This window comes from Centruroides sculpturatus, unplaced genomic scaffold (assembly GCF_000671375.1).
Source record: "Centruroides sculpturatus isolate CEXI.00-Female unplaced genomic scaffold, Cexi_2.0 scaffold530, whole genome shotgun sequence".
NCBI lineage: Eukaryota > Metazoa > Arthropoda > Arachnida > Scorpiones > Buthidae > Centruroides > Centruroides sculpturatus.
In genome coordinates this window covers 509041-532174 of record NW_019386973.1, presented here as the reverse complement: position 1 = coordinate 532174, position 23134 = coordinate 509041, and the positions used below count along the sequence as shown (strand labels likewise).

General features: G+C 30.4%; 1 protein-coding gene across 1 annotated transcript in view; it reads right to left on the bottom strand.

Moving 5' to 3' along the window:
- Positions 1-876: 876 nt before the first annotated feature.
- Positions 877-23134, bottom strand: part of LOC111615995 — a gene marked incomplete at its 3' end in the record, with an annotated part of 39774 nt that continues 17516 nt past the window's right edge. The window contains exons 6-7 of the mRNA XM_023357440.1: positions 1097-1388; positions 877-1025 (exon numbers count right to left, since the gene is read on the bottom strand). Of these exons, the coding sequence (XP_023213208.1) occupies positions 877-1025; positions 1097-1388 (441 nt within the window). The remainder of the gene's footprint in view (positions 1026-1096; positions 1389-23134) is intronic.

The following is a 23134-nucleotide window of genomic DNA, read 5'->3' as shown; positions in this document are numbered from 1 at the left end:
GTATACCATTGTGATAAAGGTTAAATATTCTACATTTATGTGCAACAATTGTAATTTAATAAAATAACAATCGTGAGAGTACATCACTCTCACACTGCGAGATAATTTACAGGTAAATTTTTGTTGTTGTCATTCATAATTTGTTTTTTTTTTTTTTTGTATATTTTCGATGCAAACTGTAACGGAAATACAGTTTTTTTGAAATAGCTTAAAGTTATTTTCGTATTTCTATCGGTTTCAAATAGACCCACGTAAAACATAATACATTTGCTATTGCGTGTAAATATAGAAGGAGTGACATAGAAATAATCGTGGTAACATTAAAAGAATGGCGCCTTTTCATTTTTGTAAATATAAACAGCAAATAAAGAAGTGTTTAAAGTTCTCATGGGCGAAGACAAAATACATCTTACCCTTTTTTCAGAGCACTGAACGAAAAACTTCAAACAGAAAATAATTTCTTTGTTATCGAGAAAACATTCTTTTAAATCTTCTATTTTAATTGTTTGAATTGTTTCTGAATAACGGAAGTTACTTATATCGTCTAATCTCAGATGCTTTTCAAAAATATAAATATACCTATTTTAACTAACATATCTTCAGTAAAAAATTACTTTCTTTCTTTTAAAGTTTGACGTTTACCATTCTTTCTTATAAATCTCTTGATAAGTAATTCAAATATTTAGATGTACAAATCTGTCTTCCTTTCGAAAGTTTCTAATTGATTACTCAAATGTAAGCAACAGAGCATATGTAACATTAATGGACACGTTGTAAAAGAACAATTGAATGTATTATGCAGTTTGTGTATTATGTTTTTTGATTGTTTGAACATTGAGTTTATATATTTTTTTATTGTTTGGCTGTAAATCGTACCAGGATAAATTGCGAATGCATAATTTCCCTTATTCCTTCGGAAACGTGAGGACAATTTGTTAGAAGAATCGTCATATTACCGGATATATCAAACGAATATTTTCTGATAAACTGTATTGTAGATTCTTCATAACTACTTTCGTATTCGTCTAAAATAATTAATAAATTTAAATTAGCTTTTAATATGTTTTTTTTCTCATCTTTGCTTCTGGTTTTCTGCAAATAGCTTCTAGAGCTGCATCTGGTACACTCTCGTCACCAACATTCATTAATGTAACGAGAATTACAAAATCAAAGTGACTAAGGTAATTTTCTGAAGAATTTTCATTTGTCCAAACATCGTATGCAATCTTCATACATAACACAGATTTGAAAAAACCTGGTTTTCCAGAAATAAAAACATTTCTATGTCCATTGTTCACTTCCTTAAATATATTCTTCATTTTAGTAGCATTGCCTATTGGATTTCTTGAATGATTTATTTCCTGTACAAGTGAATCTATACAATATCCCTTTAAACGTAAATTTTTTCCTATATTGTCCCATAATAAAGTTTTCATATAAGTCTTGTCTATTCCATAATGTTTCTCAAGTGCCCTTTATATTTCTGAAAATTATCTGAAAATAATTAGAGTTTTAGTGAAAACCGCTCCTCGTTTATCTGTTTCATATGTTTTTAGCATATAAAATAAAATTCGCAAAAAAAGGATGTTAGAATTGCCATGTAAAAGAGGGTCTTAGAAAAAATGAGTAGTAGACTAATGTTTACTACACGTGACTTACAGCTACTTTACATGCGAGCTGCATGTGTACAGTTAACAAGTGTTTTATTTTAGTTAGAAAAATATTAGAAATTGTTCGGTTTAAATTTGTTCAAATATTCAAGTATTCAGATTAGCCTGAATGTACTGTACTTGTACTGTTTTCTAATATAGAAAACGGAATTTATTTAAATTAATTGTGTAAGGAAATAAAAAAACATTATCAGAATTTGCATTGATACAATCCACTTTTTTTACAACAAATTGTAATGGTGTAAAAATTTACTATCGGAATTGCATTCTTCATTGTTATACGAGTAAATTAATGTGAAATTTTCTAGTTACTATATAGAAGACATAAGCAAATGCGGCTCTTGATGAAAATGTTAATTTCTTATATTATTATTTTTACAATTTTATTTCCAGAATTTTGTGAAAATATGTTTATTAAAAAATTCAATATTTGTTTTATATTATATTTATATTATATAATAAGATCGCGGTACAGAACTGCAGTACAGAATAAAAAAAATACAGAACTGCTGCTTCCATGCATTTTGCAAAACCTACATTTCGGCTCCCACTGAACTCTTGCTTGCCCACTCCTGCTGTATAGAGTCTATTTTTTCTAATTATTTTAAGCATTTAATTTAATTTGAAAAATTGAAAATTACAAACGCCATGAACCACATGACAGTCCCCTTTTTGAGTGGACCTTTTACCAGAAAGTATTTCACAGAGATCGAAACTTGTAAACATTATAATGACATATATGATTTTCTTAACTTTACTATAATATTACTATTTCTGTTTCTGATATAATTAGCTATATTATCCAATGTTATATTTGAAGATTCTTTGCCAACTTCTACAACATTCATCTATCCAGTCAACACATTCGAACATTTACCAGTTTTTAAACGTGAACATTCTGAAAAATGAATTGAAATGTTTATAATAAAACATTAGAAAATGTTTAAAAAATTACAGTAATTTTTAATTTATGTGTAGTAAAAGCAGACATTTTAAGAAAAATCGACTTTGTGTACATGGTAGAGCCGTGTTATCTAAAAAGGGAAGTTCTTGAACACTACGTTGCAACGAACGATAAGAATTCTTAACAGATTCTTCACCATTGATAGCAGTGGAAAACACGACATCCCTTAAAAATATTGAACAATGGAAAGAAACAACCTACATGTGTAAAATCCCTTTGCCTCATAATGCCCATTTTCATTGGAAAAGTTATTGCCATCATATATTTCGATGATTTGTATCAGTACAGGGCTCCCCAATGGGGTCTTATTAACCCTTTAGGAATCGATGAAACTTTGTAAATATAAAAATATTATCTAAACATATTAAAGATTTTATAAAATTTTTCGCACTTACATAAATCTAGCAAAGTTCATCATAAAACTTATATAAAAATTCCTTTCTTTCATAATATATGACATTGTATAATATATATAGTGTTGAAAATATCATGATATAAGGATCTGCTACTTAAATGATTTGAAAATACTAATTTATACATTATTATAATTAATTCCTTCATCTGCTTAAAAATCTAAAGATGACGTTTGCATATGATAAAACGTAAATATGACTGAAAAATTTACCATAACATGGTGAAATTTCAGAATAATAAACTTTAATTTCTCCTATGGAGATATTCGTAAATTTATTGCCATATTCGCATAAGTTTTTTACTTTAGTCGAAAGTACATTCGAAGTTGCATCTAAAAAAAATTTTACAGTCGACCCCCTATAACACGGTAGATACGTTCCGTTCTTTATGAATCGATTTCTTACGAGTCCTTGCCAATCACAGCTCGACACGTGTGAAGTTTACGGACTACAGCTGTTTGAAAAGTTTTCTTCCATAAAATTAATCGATTCTAGACTAATTCTACTCAACATTTCTAAAATATGTATAATTTTTTGGGGAATAATCCGTATAAACTATGTTATAAACAAAAAATTGTATGATGACTTACCGAGTGTGCACCGTTCGACGTCGCCATTGCTCAAGCTTGTTTTCGTCGCGGAGCAACGCACCAAACCCGTCCGCGATTTCTGATAAGTTATTTTTCTGCGAAAACTTCCTTGAACTTCGGAGACATCATTAATATAAATAATTTTTATGGCCGTTGAATAAGAAATGTTTCTTTCACAAGAAATGTATAAAAGTATAGCACTGTATTAGACTTACGGTACCTAATTTACATACTGTACAAACTATAGTAAACATCTTACTCGTCTAAACTCTCCGTAGCGTGGCGCTGGACGGCGGAAAGTAGTTCGGCTGCCCGATGACGTTTTACAGAATTATAGGAGTTTTTTTACCAGGTTTGTATGGATACCGTCGAAATTTTTTCGCCGTCTTATAGGAATCGTAATTATAGGAACCCGTGTTATAGGCGGGTCTACTGTATAGGGAAATATAAAAAATTATTAGACATTTATACCAAAGAAATTAATACTGAATAGATTACTATAATTTACTTTTGGAAATACCAACCTCTGTAAATGTCGTTGCAATCCTAATTGCATCTGCCATCTTCTGCTAAAGAGTATACAAATACCTTTAATTTTAGAACCTGTTACGTATGTAAACTTTTTATAAATAAGTAAAATATACGTGTATAACCATTCTGGAATAGAACAGAATATAATTTACCTAGTATTTAAGAAAAAACATCGTCGCATTCAGGTTTAAAGTGAAAAATTCTCTTCGAAGATTTTAAGATGTTCTCCCAAAGATTAACCATATGTCGCGTGTCATTGTCATAGAATCAGGTGACATTAGTTATAGAATGGAGACATAAAACATAAAACAATTGAGAAATTACGAGTAAAGTAATGATAGATAAATATAGTTAACTTTATTTCAAAATTCTTTATGCTCATTCCACCAAACGAAGATGTAGATGTAGAGTTACATGTTAAATAACGTTCAGTTTTCTTGTCAGAGTTTCATATTATGATTTTTCTTATACAATTCTTCATGCCACTTTTGTCAGCGTGTTTATTTGCATAAACCCTAATTAAAATGTGAATAGCCGACTGTCAAAAATATATACTGATTTGTGCTAATCATACTGCTGTTCAGATTTTGTACAATATTAAATTAGAAAAATAATTTGATAATTTTTTACTCACGTTTTTTTCGTTCATGTTCTGTGATTACAGTGTTGATTCTGTTATTTTACCATTTTCTATTTTAATGTTTTCTCATTCGGATGTTACGAATTATTCGAAATTCTATCCGGAAGTATCACTTGTGTTTTCACGGTCTCTATCAATTAGTCAAAAACATAAGAATTAGCTTTTCTCCAACAAATGCATTTAAAGAATCAGCGAAAAAAATGTTTCTGATAAGAGCCTCAAGAATAAGTATTTAGAGAAAGTCTTCCAATATTCCTCAGCTCTTTATCCACTTGGGTACAAAGCTGGAAGTTTTATTCTTGCATGCAAAGCAAATGGAAGTAGTAGATAAGTCAGTGAAAGAGAATGCATAAATTAACTCAACTAACCGGCTGATTTTTTAAATTTCATTTTTAAGTCATTCAAATATTGAATTCTGGCAAAGCTGAAACAATTGAAGGTGCAAAACGTACTATGCTTTGCTGTTTGGTTGAAGCAGGTGTATTTGGCAGAAGCACGAATTTGTTTGGCGAAAATTGCAATTGATATACTAAAGTAGAGGACTGCTGCTGGTGAGTGATGTTGATATATATGAAACTAAGAATAGTCTCTCCTGGAAGAGTTGCATCCACAGTTACAACAAATTGTGAAAATGGATCCGAGTTCGATAACAATAAACAAAATTGCACATATTCTTTCTGGAACTTGTACCTCTACAGCAGACTTTAGTATTCTGCAAATGGAATAGAGACATTCAAGTATGACCAATTTTGTGTACATGAACGAAAAATCAAAGCTTATGATATACAGTACGGAAAAGTTTATTTCGTTTGAAAATATTTTTTGAGAAGATAAAGTGGAATCTCGAAAAAGTGTTGCTGGTTTATCACAACAACCATAATTTTCAAATATATACAGATGTCTTCAATATGTCTTACCCCTGTTTTTATTGTTTTTAACATCATTTTATATAATGAAACTCGTATACATTCGAAATTTGTATATATATATAAAACAAAATACAATTGTTTAAACTAAATTTTCAATGTAAGTGTCAAACTGATTTATCTGTTTAAAACTTTGTCATCTATTATGGCTGCGTAGAGTTAGTGACAACTAAAAGAGTTCTAGGCTTCGTTATCAATTATTATCAATTATAAATAGAAAAATAAAATTATTCACACAACTAAAATCAAAGAAAATGATTTAAGAAAAACAATCGACTATAAAGTACTTATTTTTAAATGTATTTTTCGTGATATCACTTCATATAAACACGATGTTCAAATCGGATAAGACAAATATGTGACAATGCCGAAGGGCCTCCCTATACTTCGGCACCACGTGACCGAAGGGTCGACATCGCGTCGGCGAAGATCGCAATGCCAGGTTTCGTCAGGACTGACACCACTGTGTCTTCACGGCTAGACACAGAAACCGTTTCGTTCGGGCGTGTGAGCGGTCGCGTGTGTGAGCAAACAGAGTCGGGATGGAAGGAGAGACAGCGCACCGGAAGTGACTTACTCAGAGACGCTTTAACGTAACAACTGTTTAATAGTTAACGATAGGCTATACATTAGGGCGGCTGTTAGATACATTTCTCGATTTGATAAGTATTAGATATTAAGATATGACCCGATTTGAGAGAGAGAGTTTACAGAAGTTCGCGTGTCGATAATTACCTTGTATGAAATCCCAAAAAAAGACAGTTCTGGACTCAGAAGACAGAAGACAGTTCTTATTTCCACAGTTATTAGGCGAAAAAATATCCAAAGGCGAAGAAATATCCAAAGGCGAGGCACAGGAAAAACTCGAGTGGTCCGATCGAGGAACTGGTGACGACTGCCTCACTTTGTTGTCTGTTTTTCAGGTTGGATTGTTGAAACGGAGATATTAGGTCGAAAGGTGCTGAAAAAGCGTCGTTATTAAGCCTGAGAACTTAGCAGATGTTTAGCTCCCAGGTGTGAAAGTTGACAGTTATCGAATGAAAGTATGGCTACAATGTGAAATGATATAAACACACGAAAAGTCCGAATTCGGATCCTCACAAATATATTTATGGAAAGTGTAACTGCAAATAATGATAAAATAATTTAATACTAGAGAGAGAGATTGTTCGTTTAATTGCATATTAATTTGATATACTTTAGCTGGTGTTTTTAAAATAACGATTAGTATAAATTATAGAATAAGTTGCCTATCGTCAATTAAAAGGGATAGACTTTTTGCAAAGTAATTTAAAATCTGAAGTACTTACACGTGTCCCTCCTGTATCTTCCCATTTGCTCGACTTTTATCCATCAAAATTTTATGGCATGTATCTGCCTAATAAACAAACTTCCCTGAAATATTTCAGAAATTTCAGCCATAAGATACAGGAGTTATTAAGGTTCAAGATGGGTAAAGAAAAGCGTGTCCCTCACATAAATACCCACATGCACTCACTAATATCAATACTTACAGAAAAATATCTCCATTTTCTCCTCTGTTTCTCAACGTTCGAAGGTTCTCAGTGTCCAAAAATATAAAAATCTTGGAAAATGATCTTTGACCCAATGCCGCAATTTCCCTGTTAATTTGTTATATATAACAACCGGAATAATAATAATTAATACAGTAAAACCAGCTTAAAACGGAAACCTGCATAAACCGGAAAAATTCGGGGTCAGATTAATAAAGATTCTGAACATTAGCATTTACAATTTTTTTAAATATAACACTTGTCCCTATTTTTAAAACTAAGCTTTTTGCCATTTTTCCTTTCTCTTTCTCTCTGCTAACTTCAACGACTTATCAATAACTCAATTGCTGTACTCCAGCTACAGTAGATAAGATGGTGAAAGGAAGTATAATTATATGCAATTAAATCAGAAGTCCTAAATAGATACTGCCCTGTTGTTAATGATAGACTAATATCGCTATAGAATTTACAAATCTGTTTAATTAACAAATATTAGCATTTTTATATATTTACCTATTTATAGAAGCAAAAAGTTCTTTCTGTATGGCTTCCTGGGAGCTATCAATTCAAATCTACCAAGAGAAAATTCAAGAGTTCTACGCTCTTTGTACATATTAACAGTCGAGTTTTCACTAATAACAATGTTGTAAAAAGGCTTTCATACTGATTGTATGTAGATATAAATAGGTATTTTTTAAAGTATTTGAAAAAGTAATTGAAATTTGGCTCATCGTGTTGTCCATACTTGATATTAATACTGAAATTTACGTAAATAATACAAATAACCTAGCTACAGTAAGTGTAAAAAACAGTTTCTGAATTAAACAAACCATCATATTTAGCATATAAACAGTTATACAGAAAACCTATCACGACAATTGAAAGTAGGAAATCTTGGTTAAAATTGATCGAATATTACAGTCATTACAAATAAATTATTCCTGAAAAAAAGCAGATTCCAAAACATCGAAAATGCTTCTAAAATATAATCCTTATTTTCATAATTTTCAATTGTTAATAATAAATTTATACCTTTAACAGTGAATCTACGAATTATTTATTACTTAGTGTTTTTATTTTAGTTATAAATATAAAAATTTAAACTATTCTCTACTTTCTCTTTACAGCAATTAATCTTTGATTGTTCTGTGAAGAAACATCACACGACTTCTTCCTTACTTTTGTAATGAATATTTAATTTTTAAACACTGTAGTAAACACATATTTGATTATATTATTAAATACAGTAGTACCTGGGTATACGTCTGCTTTAGAATACGTCCAATTCGGAATACGTCCTGTTTGGACGAAACAAATTTTGCTCGGTATACGACTTTTGTTCGGTATACGACATAATTCAATTATACGCGCCATCAATGAACAAGTAGCACTATCGGTGTACTATACCAGACTAGACGTTCGCGGTGCAACGGTTTATAACTTTGTTTAATTTCTTCTGATTTTAATTCGTAAGTAAAATTTTATTATTTTTATTAATCACCAATCCCAAAAAGGCAAATTAAAAGCGGCAGAAAACTAAAAAATGACTAGAATTACAATGGAACTGATAAAAGAGATTGTTGAGAAATACGAAGGTGGCCACGCGTGTTCGAGATTTAAACTGTTGCCTACCGTATTCCGAGAACGACGATATGAACAATCGCGAAAAATATAGATATTATTAAATCTGCTAACGTTTGAAAAGGGGTTAATCATTTTTACATTACTTCTTATGGGAAAGGTTGGTTTGGTATACGTCCAATTCGGTATAAGTCTAAACATCGGGAACGGATTAAGGTCGTATACCGAGGTTCCACTGTACATTGAAAATTATGTGACCGTAGGGTCGGTATCCCTTCGATATCACGTCAGGATGACACCACTGTATCCTTTGGTCGATACAGAGACCACAAGTTCGCGCGAGCGGAGAGGTATGAGGGTTGGACCCGGAATGGAGAGAATGGAGAGAAAAACGGAAGAAACTGCACTCAAAGTTGCTTTAATATAAATAAACGTTTATTTGTATAAAATCTAAATTAGGTTTACATCTGTGAATAAGATGCTAACATAAACTACATGAATCGTGGTCAGTTATTGATCATTTTCTAGTTCTAATTACAAATGGTTCGCGTTTTGTTTACGCGGAGAGAGAGAGAGCGTACAATAGTGCGCGGGCAAGATAAATACCTTAGGTTATATTGTTGATCAAGTACCAGGAAAAAAGAAATCCAACAGTTGTTTTCAGTTGTGTAGGTGTTGAGGTCTTCTAGTTCGGTAGGCGAGAAGGAGGTGTTGATTGAGGTTCAAGAATCTCGGCGGGAGGTAAACGATCGGCGCACACACAGACACCAATAATAACTTCCACCCCCTTACTCATCGTGCCTGTCCCTTTTATATGAAGTCCTCTTTTTTGAACCTTTCTCCGATTTCGTCAGCGATAACGATCTTTTTGGTCCAATGAGGTGACGGGTGACACAATCGTGACACAGAAATGTACTCATCTCAACAAGGAACCCAACTCGTGGGAATCGAGGTTTTTATCGATTTTATTTTCCCCTTTTCCTTTTTTTTTTATTTTTCTGTTTTCTCGTTCCGTCTTTATAAAGTTTATTAAATAAAATATAACAGATGGTGCCCCATGAAGTATTAAATGTTATTACCTGGAAAGTTACGCAACTCGTTGCTGGATTTTACTATTATTGCAAGAATCACTTATTTACTGTCAACTTACTAGAAATTAATTTAAAATTATTTTGCAGATTATAATTTTATATTATTTTACGTAAATAATCTAGTTTATTTTTTTAATCAATTTAAAAAATTAATTTTATATAACTTTCATCATAATACAATAAATAAACTGTGTAAAATAAATTTATATTAAGTTATATATTAATATTTAATATTACTATAATCATTCAAATAGCTGTATATTGTTTGTGTGTTGGCAATAAGCTCTTTTAACATCAGTCAGTAAAACTTGTTTTATAAGAAATCATCATCAAATTTTATTTTGAAAATAAAAAAAATTTAAAAGACAAAAGAAATTACTACAAAATTTGAAAATTCTAACACATTTTTTTCTTGTTTTTCTTTTCAGAAATTNGTAATCATGCGACGATTACCGATAACTTAATAAATGATATAATTACTTACTCGTGTTATATCTCTCTCGTATATCAATTTATAACAAAAATATTATCGGTATATTTACTGTTAAACTTGCTTCTATTAAAGAAAAGTCGTTTTTGAGCAAAAATTCATAGATGGCTTCTTTATAGTTTTTCTAATTTTGTAAGTTATAGATAGAAAGTTATATCTTGTCACGCATATAATGATTAGAAATTTTATTACCAACAATTTTTCTCATTTACAACAAACATTATTACAGGGAAATATCTTTCTAAATTTACACGTATTTAATTAGATATGAGATGAAACTTCCATGACTCGAAATATGTACAAGAAGAAAACTTTGCTTTGTGCATTCGAGTCAACTTAGCAGAGCACGCGATAACGAAGTACCTCATTACGATCGTCCCGAAATTGTCTTTGTAAATAGTTTATAGAAGAAAAAAGTGAGCAAAGCAAAGCGAATCGAACTACTTAACAGAAGAACTTAATTCTATTTTATTACATTTCGTAACGATATAACACACTGATAAAAGATATCTCCCTGGTTAATCCTGTACTCATTCTGTTCCTTGCTTCTTCTCATATCGCGCTCAAATCCCACCTTTTTTTTCCTGGTAATTTTTCGCTACGCATTTTAAACATTTCGGACCTAACGAAAAACTTTCTATCAAGAAAAACTACAAATACGAATGGTTAACAAATGCGGATTTCTGCATTACCGATATTTATTCTAATAAACCTCGTTAACTTGCAGTCTCCACGTTAACATCACTAAAATATTAGAGCGCTCGTAGTTTAAATGGTAATTAATATACACAAGTTTCAGACAATATAAAAATTGCATAAATAATATTTTGAACAAAAGATAATTCGAGTCCATTATTACGAGATAATACTCCAAAGGCTTACTTTATTTATTAGATTTAAATAATAAAATTTACGACACTTACCAAACCAAGATGGAAATAAAATGCGTAGAATTATGTTTAGTATTCGATATTTATTTATTTGTATTTTATTAAGATCTATATCTAGTGGATGTAAAATGGGAAAAGTGCCAATGATATTTATTCATAATAAGACTTGTTTAAATTTTAAAATTTCCAATTGAAGTTATACGTTTATTATTAAAAAAATAATAATAATAAAGTAAACTAATATAACTAATTATTAATTACGCAATATAAATATTTTAAAACTCTCATTCTGACTTTTCTACATTAATATACAAGCAACAAACGTATGAAAAAAGTTGTTTGTTGTTTAATTCTTTACAGAAAATATTTATGAAAAAAAAATCAAATCGACGTCTTACCACTTGTCAGCTGATTTCCATAAACTTGTTTTTATGTATTTTCTACTTTGCTTCTAATGAATACTAAAATTAATTGAATATTCTAGTTATTAAGAATAAAGTAATTTCGAAAATTCATTTAAACAGTATCATTCTTCTCTATAATTTACAGATGTTGAAAAAAAATATTTATATTCAATAAAGAATTTATGAATAATTTATTTGGTTGTATTTTTATGATTATTATAATAAAAAATAATGCTACTGTTCACTTTCAGTTACATTAATTTAATCGTCGATTGTTCGAAATTTTATGATGAAACACCATACATTTTACTTTTGTAACGAATATTTAATTGTCTTGAACACGTATTTGATTATATTGTTAAATACAGTAAAAAAATTACTAAATTTTTTAATAATATTTTAAAATACAGTATTTACCAGAATTTCTCACGTAGTTCATACAATCTGTTGAAAAAACGATATTTACAACGATATATTTATAATAAGTAATTTTGTTATTTATTACGTTATCTGTAATTGCCGAGTAATTACTAAAATAGATGTAATGTAGTAAAATATAATAGAGTTCTAAAAAATAAGTTAATCATTTATTTAAATATATTTATGTAAACTGTAGATCTAACAAAAGAGACACACCAAGTAGAGAATGTATTCATGATGTAAAAAAGTGATATGAAGCGAATGTACAGGAATCGGGAGACTTGGAAATAGATAGAAAGTAATTAAAGGAAACAGTAAAAAAGGCATCAGACACCAGCTAAGCTCAGGGATAAAGATGTTGATAATGATGTTGATGATGTAAACTCTATATCTTGCTAATTCTATTATATCCATAGTTGTTAGAAATGCAATCATCATAATTAATAATTCAAAAATGGAGAGTATAAAAAGTAGAAACGTAAGGAAAATACTAAATTAAAATTAGTTATAAACACAAACTGGTTTTCTATACTCAAAGGAAAATACCAATCAAGGTAAACGTCATTAATTAAAAGAGATGAACTTTTATATAGTTTAATTACAGCTGAATGTTTCTTAGCAAATTTAAATGAAAACTTTTAAACTATATTTCTACAAATAAAAGTCTAATTTTTTTTTATTTTACAGAAATTTTATAACAAAATAAATATTTGTGAATTTATATTCGTATAAAAATAAAAAAGCAGGGGGTTTTCTCGTATTTGTGTGCATTGTTTTTATCTTAATCTTGATAACACATGAATTTAGTCATTACAACAATTAATAAATATATAGTAGTTTTTAATATTAATAAAAAGAAATTTCGTGATAAATATATGATAATGTTATTAAATATAAATTGAGGTTTTAAGAACTTTTAAGATATTTATCCTAATAATACAATTAAGAATATGATTAAATCTTCTTAACAAAATTAAGTAAAATAACGTATTACTTTACATTAAAGAATATCGAACAGGTAAAGATTAATTAATGTAAATAAAAGTAGGGAATAATAAAAACAGTGAGAAATAAATAATTTAGAAATTCTTTATTAGATATAGTTATTATTTTTTTAACATTAGTAAATGATTGAAGTAAGGATCACAGTTTAAAAGCATTTTCGATATTAATTTGAACAGATCTTGTTGTAAAAAATTTAACCTTGGCACTCCTTCAATTTCATATTCATATTATAGATTTTGATAGATAATAAATGAATAAAAATCGAATATTAAACACGATTTTGCGCATTTTATATTCAACTTTGTTTGGTAAGTATCACTCAATTTTGCCTTTTATTATTAGAAGCTAGTAAATAGAGTAAGCGTTTTCAGTATAATTTCGTGGTATTGGAATCGAATTATTTCCTGTTTAAAATATAATTTAGGCATATTTTACATATACTGAAATTTATTTATATTAATTTCTATTTCCATTTACATTACGAACGATTTAATGTGATCGTTTTAGTGATGTGAGCGTGAAACAAGTGAAGAATGCAATTTAACAAGGTTAAGTTTTTAAAAGAGATATCTTCAAATCAGAAATCTGCATTTGTTAATGTTTTTCCTATTATCCAGTTTCCTTTTTATTCAGTTCGTAATATAATAGAAAGCTTGGCGAAAAACCGTAAGGGTGCGACTATGTAAACGCGAGCGAGCAAATTTTCCGAGCGAGCGAGAATATGTGGCGAGAAGAGGCGAGACGCGATAAATATCAAAACCTGTCAGATATGTGCGAGAACCAGAAATTCGCTCTCGCCAGCGTTATTTTTCGCTTCTCGTTTGTGCATGGTTTTCCTTTGCGAAAACTAAATCGCTCGCAACCTCTCGATCGCTTTAAATTTGCGTCTGAATAGTCGCACCCTAAGAAGACTTGTTTTTTCTTAGGAAGAAAGTAAGGTGACAACATTACAAGAGTAGAAAGTCTTTCTTTGATGAACACCACGTTCTTTATTATCTCTTTTCTTACATTTTTTCGCTATAAACCTAGCGTTATTTGCGATTTAAATATTTATCCATTCATCAAAATATAGAATATATTCTTGGAATGATCACAAAGCGTTGTTAACGCTGAGAGTAGAGCTTGACTACAAATGTAATGTTAATAATACAAATTTAATCGTTAATATATTAAAACACTTACAATTGTCGTTTTATATCAGATTCTGTGCATGACAATCAAGTTTTCATTGCTACCACATCTACAATCGTACACTAATCTGGTGAAGCATTTATATACTTATTTAATTATACAACATTTACATTTTTGTATTTAAATTTTTGTACAATAGCGAAATGTTTTCTTATTATTTCCTGTTTTCTGTAAACTCTATATTTAACTAATTTTATAATATTCAACGTTGTTAAAATTGAAAATTGTCATTTTCATTGAATTTAAACTCAAACATTATCATAATTAATGATTTAAAATTCAGACAGTATAAAAGATATAAAAAAGTAAGGAAAATACTACATTAAAATTCATTGTGAACGGAAACAGGTTTTCTAATCTACAAGGAAAATACGAGTTTAGAGTAATTAATTTGAAATATCAAATATTTATATATAATAATCGTAACTCAGAAGAACAACAACAACAACAAAAAAAAAGACACTGTTACAGATTTTTCAATTAAAATTTCGTTTTAAGTTTTATCAAACTTTGTTGATATCAGTCTGAAGTACAATAAATTCAATTTTCTTAAATTCTAACTGCTCATTCTGTTTACGTTTCGAAACTGTTTTGCATATATTCTAACAAAGCCTATTTAAACCATTCTTCATCCGACTCAGACTAAATAAGGAACTGATTATGGTAAATAATAAAATCCACAAATCTTCTAAAACTCGTTGTCCAAGATGTTATTAATTATTGACCAAATTCCATTTGTTTTTAAGCATAAGAAGGATCAAGATACATGATCTAACAGGAGTCTTATCCAACTAAATAATTTATTGAATAAAAATAAGATATACCAATTTTTCTATATTATTACTACTATATATAATCTATATAATCTTGCAAATAATCGTTTTAATCTAATTTTGTGTAATTTGGTTAGACATATTGAGGACATCTTTCTTTATCAGTGGGTCATATACCTACCAGTTGATAAACTGTAGTTTTTTGATGTTGTGTCACTACTCTTATGTAACAGGCTAAAAGCCTAATACGAATTAATAAATATATTATTATTATAAAAGCACTCATTATCGTTACTTTTTTTAAAATTCTTATAGCATTTTCTGATTTTAGTTTTTTTAAGGCAGAGGTTTACTAATCTATAAATCTTTTTAATGGCAGAGGTTTATTAATCTATAATTCTCAATGAATAATTTTAATAAATGTCTGTCTTTTGTCAATTAAAAAATACAAAAAAATATTACAAATTTCATGTATAAAAATAAACAAGATAAAAGAACTTATGCAATTTTTTAATTGCATAAGTTCTTTTAAGGCGAAAAAAGGGCGACGGTTTTAAGGCAAAAAAATTGCGACGGTATCCGTACAAACATGGTAAAAAAACTCTTATAATTCGGTAAAACGTCATCGGGCATCCGAACTACTTTCAGCCGTCCAGCACCACGCTACGGAGAGTTTAGGCGACTAAGTTGAGTTTGATGTGAAAATTCGAAGTTAATAAAAGCATTTAGTACTTCAAAAGATTAATAAATTTAAAATAAAAATTCTCTTAACCAAAGGAATTTGACCCTACAAAAAACGAAATCTAAAGTACATGCGAGAATTATAACTCTTTTTGTTTTAATATAAACATTCTCACGATCAAACCGTATATAGTTTACAGTTATCGGCGAAATTCGTCATATTGTTGTCATTCTAACACCACCTTTAACCCCACACCTGCTAAAACAATTGATCACCTGAAGAATTTTCCCACCAAAAAGGTATAAAAGCCATCCTCCTTCCCCCTCTCCGGGGAGTCGCTGATCAAGAAGTCGACATCGCACCATCAAGACAGACATTCGCTTCCCTCTAAACGGCCGCACCACATATTAGAAGACCTTCGACCCCAACCCTCAACTTGGATCCTGCCTTTCAGAAATTAAAGACCTTCGCTATCATCGCAAGAGGTAGGAACGCTTTATTGTAAGCTTTCTCTCTCATACGCGAATGAGACTTATCGTGTTAGAACGTTTGTTTTATTATTTGTCTGTAATAAATTGTTAGTTTAAAAAAATGGTGTCTTTATTCGACTATGCCAACGCCTTCTCGTCGACCCCTCCGACTCTCCTACACTCGCGTAACGCGTAACTGAACGAAACGCCATCCTTGACAAGAAAGTAGGTCACCAGGAAGGAGAAGAAGTCCCAACCTCCCCGGCGGCACACATTACTATCGTCTGTACAGTATGTAAATTAGGTACCGTAAGTCTAATACAGTAGTGTAATTTTATATATTTCTTGTGAGAAAAACATTTCTTCTTCAACGGCCATAAAAATTATTTATATTAATGATGTCTCCAAAGGTCAACGAAGTTTTCGCAGAAAAATAACTTATCAGAAATCGCGGCCGCCGTTTGGTGCGCTGCTTTGCGACGAAAACAAGCTTAAGCAATGGCGACGTCAAACGGTGCACACTCGGTAAGTAATCCTACAATTTTTTGTTTATAGCATAGTTTGTACGGATTATTCCCAAAAAATTATACGTGTTTTGGAAATGTTGAGTCGAATTAGTCTAGGAATCGATTAATTTTATGGATGAAAACCTTACAATTAGCCGTAGTCCGTAAACTTCACACGTGCCAAGCTGCGATTGGCTAATGTATTTAATGATTCCTACAACGTGAAATTCGTATAACGTGGAACGTATCTACGCGTTATAGGGGGGTCTACTGTACAGTACTTCAAAGAGAGCTGACACGCCGAAGCTGATAACGTCAAAACGTGAACTGATCAATAAAGCTCATAGAGTCATATAAAATTAACTAATATTTTTTAAATTAGCGTTTTTCTTTAAATTTACTAAGCATTTATTTTGATTTTGTTCAATTCACAAAAGCTGCTAAGTGTGGTCCAAATAGTCCAATGTAAAATACAGAAAAATGACTCTAAATCTTAAAACACCCTCAACATTGTGACATGAAAGTAGTTGGTATTAATTCCGAGCTTGAAACCATAGTATTCAGTGTGATAACAGGAGGTTTGTAGGAAAAGGGGTAAATGAAAGTTCGATTTTAATAAAGTAAATTTTACAATTGTTATTTACAGTAAATATAATTTCTCACCAGTAGTAAGAGTCTACATTAGTATACTGGATATGCATCAAATTGATTATATGTAAATAGTGAAATATATATAAGTTTCAAAGGTTTATTTATAGAAACATATTTATATAAGTCAATTAAATATTGTAATACGTAGTGTTATAAATTTAATCTTATATAACTTTTATAATTTATGTAGTTATTTACTAATAGGATTTCATGCAAAATAAATTAATATTATTAAACTATTTTACATAATTTTAGCATTAGACGTTATTCCAGAATGAAAAATTACAACAGAACGATTCCAGTTGAACCTCTATTTTTCGAAAATGTTTTCAATCTTGATTATCTTAGAAATTTCTTTCGCACTTACTGGCATTATTCCATTTACATATCTATCTTCTATATACTGGTCATCATGATCCTTCAGCATCACATGAAAAATCGACCTGCTTATAATTTCAACCGTGCATTTACCATATGGAACGGGATTTTGGCTCTTTACAGTATCTGCAGCTCTATTAGATTAATTCCAATTTTGTTCGAACAATTTAAATACTTTACTTTTTACGATCTAGTTTGTGATAAGAGTATTGTATTAATAGAAAATACACCGCCGCTTATGTTTTGGGTTACTCTGTTTGTATTTTCGAAAGTTTGGGAATTGGGAGATACAATTATGTTAATACTTCATAAAAGGAAATTGATGTTTCTTCACTGTTATCATCATATAACTATGTTGATTATGTCATCGTATGCTACTTACAAACGATCGAGCTATCTATCGATGATTATCTACGTTAATGTTGTCGTTCATTCTCTGATGTATACCTATTTTACTGTAAAATGCATGGGGATTAAGATTTATTCAACAATAGCCATGTGTATTACGGTGATTGAAATTATACAAATGCTGTTTGGGTTTCTACTTTCGTGTTTGATTTGTTGGTTGCTCATAAATGAACATCAATGCGATACTCCGTTTGAAATGTTAAAACTTACCTTTGTTGTAGCTGGGTCATACCTGTGTTTGTTTATCCAATTGTTTTATAAATCTTATATTTGCAGATCTGAGATATATGAAAAAAGAGATTAAAGAAAATAATGCTACAAAGTTTAATTATTAAAGTAGTTACAAAGATAATACATTAGAAATATTAAATGATATGATATGTTAATAAATAATAATATAAATTTTATCACAATTTTTTGTAGTAATATAAATATTGAGAATTTGCTACACAAAGATTTAGTCGTTTTGTACGAAACTTCGTAATCATTTGTGTTCAATATTTATGTCCTATTGTTATTTTTTTCAGTATTTTTAAATGTATTTTTACACTTGTACTTATATGTATATCATTTTTATGTATCTGAGTTATACCGATAAATGAATGCGAAAATATTACTTTATATACTTACATATACAATTGTAAAAATTAAATAAATGAATAATGTTCTTTGTGCTGTGTTTTTTATTATAAGTTTTTTTTGTTTACACATAAATAAATTTTAATTTAAATGTTATAATTTTTTATATCTAACTTTTATCGCTTACTTTGCAGGAGGCGCTTGAAATTATTAAACAAAATTTTTCCATCAATAATTTCAATTCGCTTGCTACCTTAACTAAGCAAAAGTTTCGCTCTCGTAATATAATAATTTGGGTGTATATTTTATTATGCAATATCTATAGTTCATATTTTAAAAATAATTTTTTATTCGTTGCTTTTTATTTTCAAATGAAAAATGTGTATTTAGAATTTACTTCTATCAATTGGAATTCTATTGTGGAAGTTCAAGATACGTAAAAGTTTAGATTATATGAGTTCAGGAATTGTCCTGCCATCAGGTGTGTTTTGTCAATACACATTTGAGTAAGACAATAGAAACAGATAGTTAAGGCACGAGCATCAGTGACACTCCGAATTTCAGGAATGAGCTTCTCAGGAGGATAAATGCAAAGTCGAATAGAAATAAAAAAGAAAAGTTATAGAAATACGAAACTTGTAAAAATCCGTTTTAGGAAGGAGGTACAATTGTACAATTGTAAAAGGAAGGAGGTATCTAGCAGAGGGTATCCGAACTGCGTGACTCACAACATACCAGGAAAAGAATTGTCTTTTCTTCTTTCTCCACTTTCTCTTCCTGAGCTTTTCACCTTTTCGTCTACTTTCTCTTTAACTCACTCCGTTACTCAATCTTTCACTAGGTCTGTCGTTTTGTCACTTTTTACGTTTCTCACTGGGTCTCGCCGTATTCTATGTCTGACTTTCTGTCTGTTGCTAAATCGCCAAGTCTGTCATCTCCTGTCCGGTTGGTCAGTCGGTTTGTCACTCTCCTAATTTCGTCACTTCTTTTTATTTTATTCCTTGTTTTCGACCAATCGTGCTTTTGTTCAGGAAAAGTTGAAGTAATTTGTGAAAAGAACGATTGGAAAGAGAGGCCTATAAAATCGGAAAAATAGACGAAATTCTTTTACAACGTTGGTTGATAGAAAAACAACCTCAGTGTCACATTTACGCACATCTCCGAGATGTCAGGTAGTTAAAAACTGCTCTTTACAAATCCAGATAGAATAAAAAAATATATAAGCTGCAAACGGAGTTTAAAACACAATAACATTTTAAACTATAACAACAAAATTTTTGTGGGAAAAAATGATAGGCCTCACACTAATTTGAACATAATTAACAATTATGTTTATATTTAGTAATAATACTTTATATATAAATATTTATACTTTTTAATATATATTCATATATATATATATATATACATACATATATATGGATTATTATTATTATATTCANCGTATTGCCTCTATATATATATATATGGACGTGTTTGTCTCTATATTTCACTCTGCAGCCAAAACTACACATCACACATGAATGATATTTGTGTGTGGTATAGCCCCAAGTTTCCCATCGTGCACTATGGTGGTTGCGCCTCGATAGCTATAAGGGTGTGGGATATATGGGGTTGAAAGTGGTTGACTTCTAAAATGTGAAACAATGGAAGTGTTAATAATGGAAGTGTTAAGAGAAAGCGGCGTGCAAGATTTACAGGCGCAGATGCGGTTTTTTTGCGGTTTTGCAAGAAATCGAACATATTTCTGGATCCATGTAAAAATTCTTTAATGAGTTTTGAAACGTGGGAACTAATTCTTGCATTCTGTGAAAATGTGTAAGATTGTCTATAATGTAATCTTAATTTTAAATGTTTTCGAATAATCGAAAATGTTTTGGAATAGTCGAGGACCGTAATGTGTAAGTAGTGGAGATGGCTTTTGAAGACGTGTGACGTACACGATTCAGTTGATTTTTCATTAGTAAAAGTGTATGAATAACGGAAAAAAGTAGAAAGTGAAAAGTGAATAGTGAAGTGTGAAAAGTAGAAATATAAAAAACAATGCCAAAGCGTAAGAAAGAATTTTTGCGGTCTCGAATCATGTCCAAACAGAAATAATCAAACAGAAGGGCAACTTGAAAATTATAGGGAAACACATCGAATCAGAAAAAAATTATGTAGAGGAAGATAAACAGTCATTTCTTTAAAAAAAAAAAACTATATTACATATAAATTTACGAACAAATAAACACCCTGCGAAGCGGGTACTTGCAGCTAGTATATATATATTGATATATATGTCATATACTGTTTATAAGAATAAACAATTACAAATCTATTGTTCTTTGTTTTAATGTTTATTTCATACTAAAATATCGTGTTTTTTCTCTTTTCTCTACACTCATTCTACAAGTTTTCCTGTTTTTTTACATCACGTCTTCGAAAACTGTAAAAAATTACAGTGCTTTTTTTCAAATTGCAAGTAAAAAGACTATGGAGTCTTGATTCAAACAAAGTAAAAAGAGACTTGTATTGTTTATTCCTTAACAATTACCGAAAACTTAAGTATATTTGTTCTCATGAATGTCTTTCGGCAAACAACGTCACAGTGAAGATCTTATTGAAAATGTTCCTTCCCAACTCCGCCTCGTTGAGTTGGTTTCTTGTGTATCACGACTCGATGTGGTGAATCAGGTTCGTCGGAAAGCACACCTCCACACTCAAATTGAAAGTATTTACAGTTTATTTACAGTTGTCCAAGTTATAAACATAGTATGTGTACAGGAAGATCATGGGTGGTGAATTCACGTGCCAGATTGGCGTCTGGAAACTAATACTCTTGGGAGAGACCTCAGTCAGCTTTCGGAGTCGGCTCAACTGCACGGTCGGTCCGGTCTCAGCACTAACCCGTCCCTGAGAAGGTTAACAGAGGAGAACACTCTCTCTTTACGCTCAGTGGGCTTTCCAAGTGCCTGAGACAACCGTGTATCAGTCTCTTGCCCTTCTCTCCTTTCCTCTCGTTCGGCCCGCAATTTAAGGGTTTTTGGACGGGGACTTCCGACCAATCACAACCCCTTTTCTTTGCCCGAACAGCTTACACTCAGGTCCGCCGTCATCCGACGAGAGTGAAGCTCACACAAACGTCCGCCACTTGTTTACGTTCGTTCGTTTACATTATGGCAATTGTACATACCGTCTCACTGCAGGTGGGTCCAATTAACAAAGCCGTACCCCCTTTGTTCCCGCTGTGCTAAAAGGTTACTACTTTACAGTCACATTACTTAGACAATAGGATATAGTTTTCTGTTTATAAAATTGAGAGAAATTTCATGCATCAATATGAAATAATTCTTAAGATTCACTTTCATAATGTTTTATGAATTTTGATTAGTAATATCAGCAGCATTTTAATTTTTTAATATTTATATTATCATGAAGAATTTTAATGGTTGAAAAAATACAAATTTATTAGTTTAAAATTTTTCTACACTGATCGATATGTGTCACGGATACAGTAGATTCTCTTTAAAACATTTAAAAACAGCAAATACGAAAGCATCAAAACACGAACATCATTCTACAATTTGAATCAGCTCAAAATTTACAAGTATAAACATTTCTAAATACAGTTATAAAAGTCAAATTTTTGTAATTCTTCAATGAACTGTAAATGAGGAAAGTGAAGAAATCGACTTCTATCGACTTATTTCAGCTCGTTGAAAGCATTTCTGAAAAATAAATCAATCTACAAATCAAAATAATTTACATACAAAGTAATTCAAATTGTATGGTAAAATATAAAATTAAAAGTATTTTTAAATTTTAATTTTTCTTTTTCTGGTAATGTTTTTTGATTAAATATAAAATCATACCTAGAGATTTGAATATGCTTTTGAAATAAATGCTACAGAATACATCTTTGTACTATACATATTTATATATATAATCGAGACAATTTATTAATAATAAGCGCAGAGCCCAAACGGTTAGGAGTTGAAAGCTGAAATTTGGTACACAGTTAGGGTACGTCACAAGAACGCACTCTAAGAATGGATTTTTCGAAATTCCCCCCGGGGGAGAAACAGGATTAAGGCTTAACACCTCCATCAACAATAGAAGTGTTAAGTAACAATGGAATTGTTAAGAAAAAGCGACGTTTTAAGAGAAAGTGCAGTTATTTTTCGTTTTTGCAGGAAATCGAAGATATTTTTACACCCATCTAAAACTTCTCTAATTAGTCTGGAAACGGGGGACCCAATTCTTGCATTCTGTGAAAACGGGTAAGGTTGACTATAACGTTATAATCTTAATCTTCGCTATCGTTACCTTTGCCTGAGCAATGCCGTGCCTACATGCTAGTATATATATACAATAGATGTATTCTG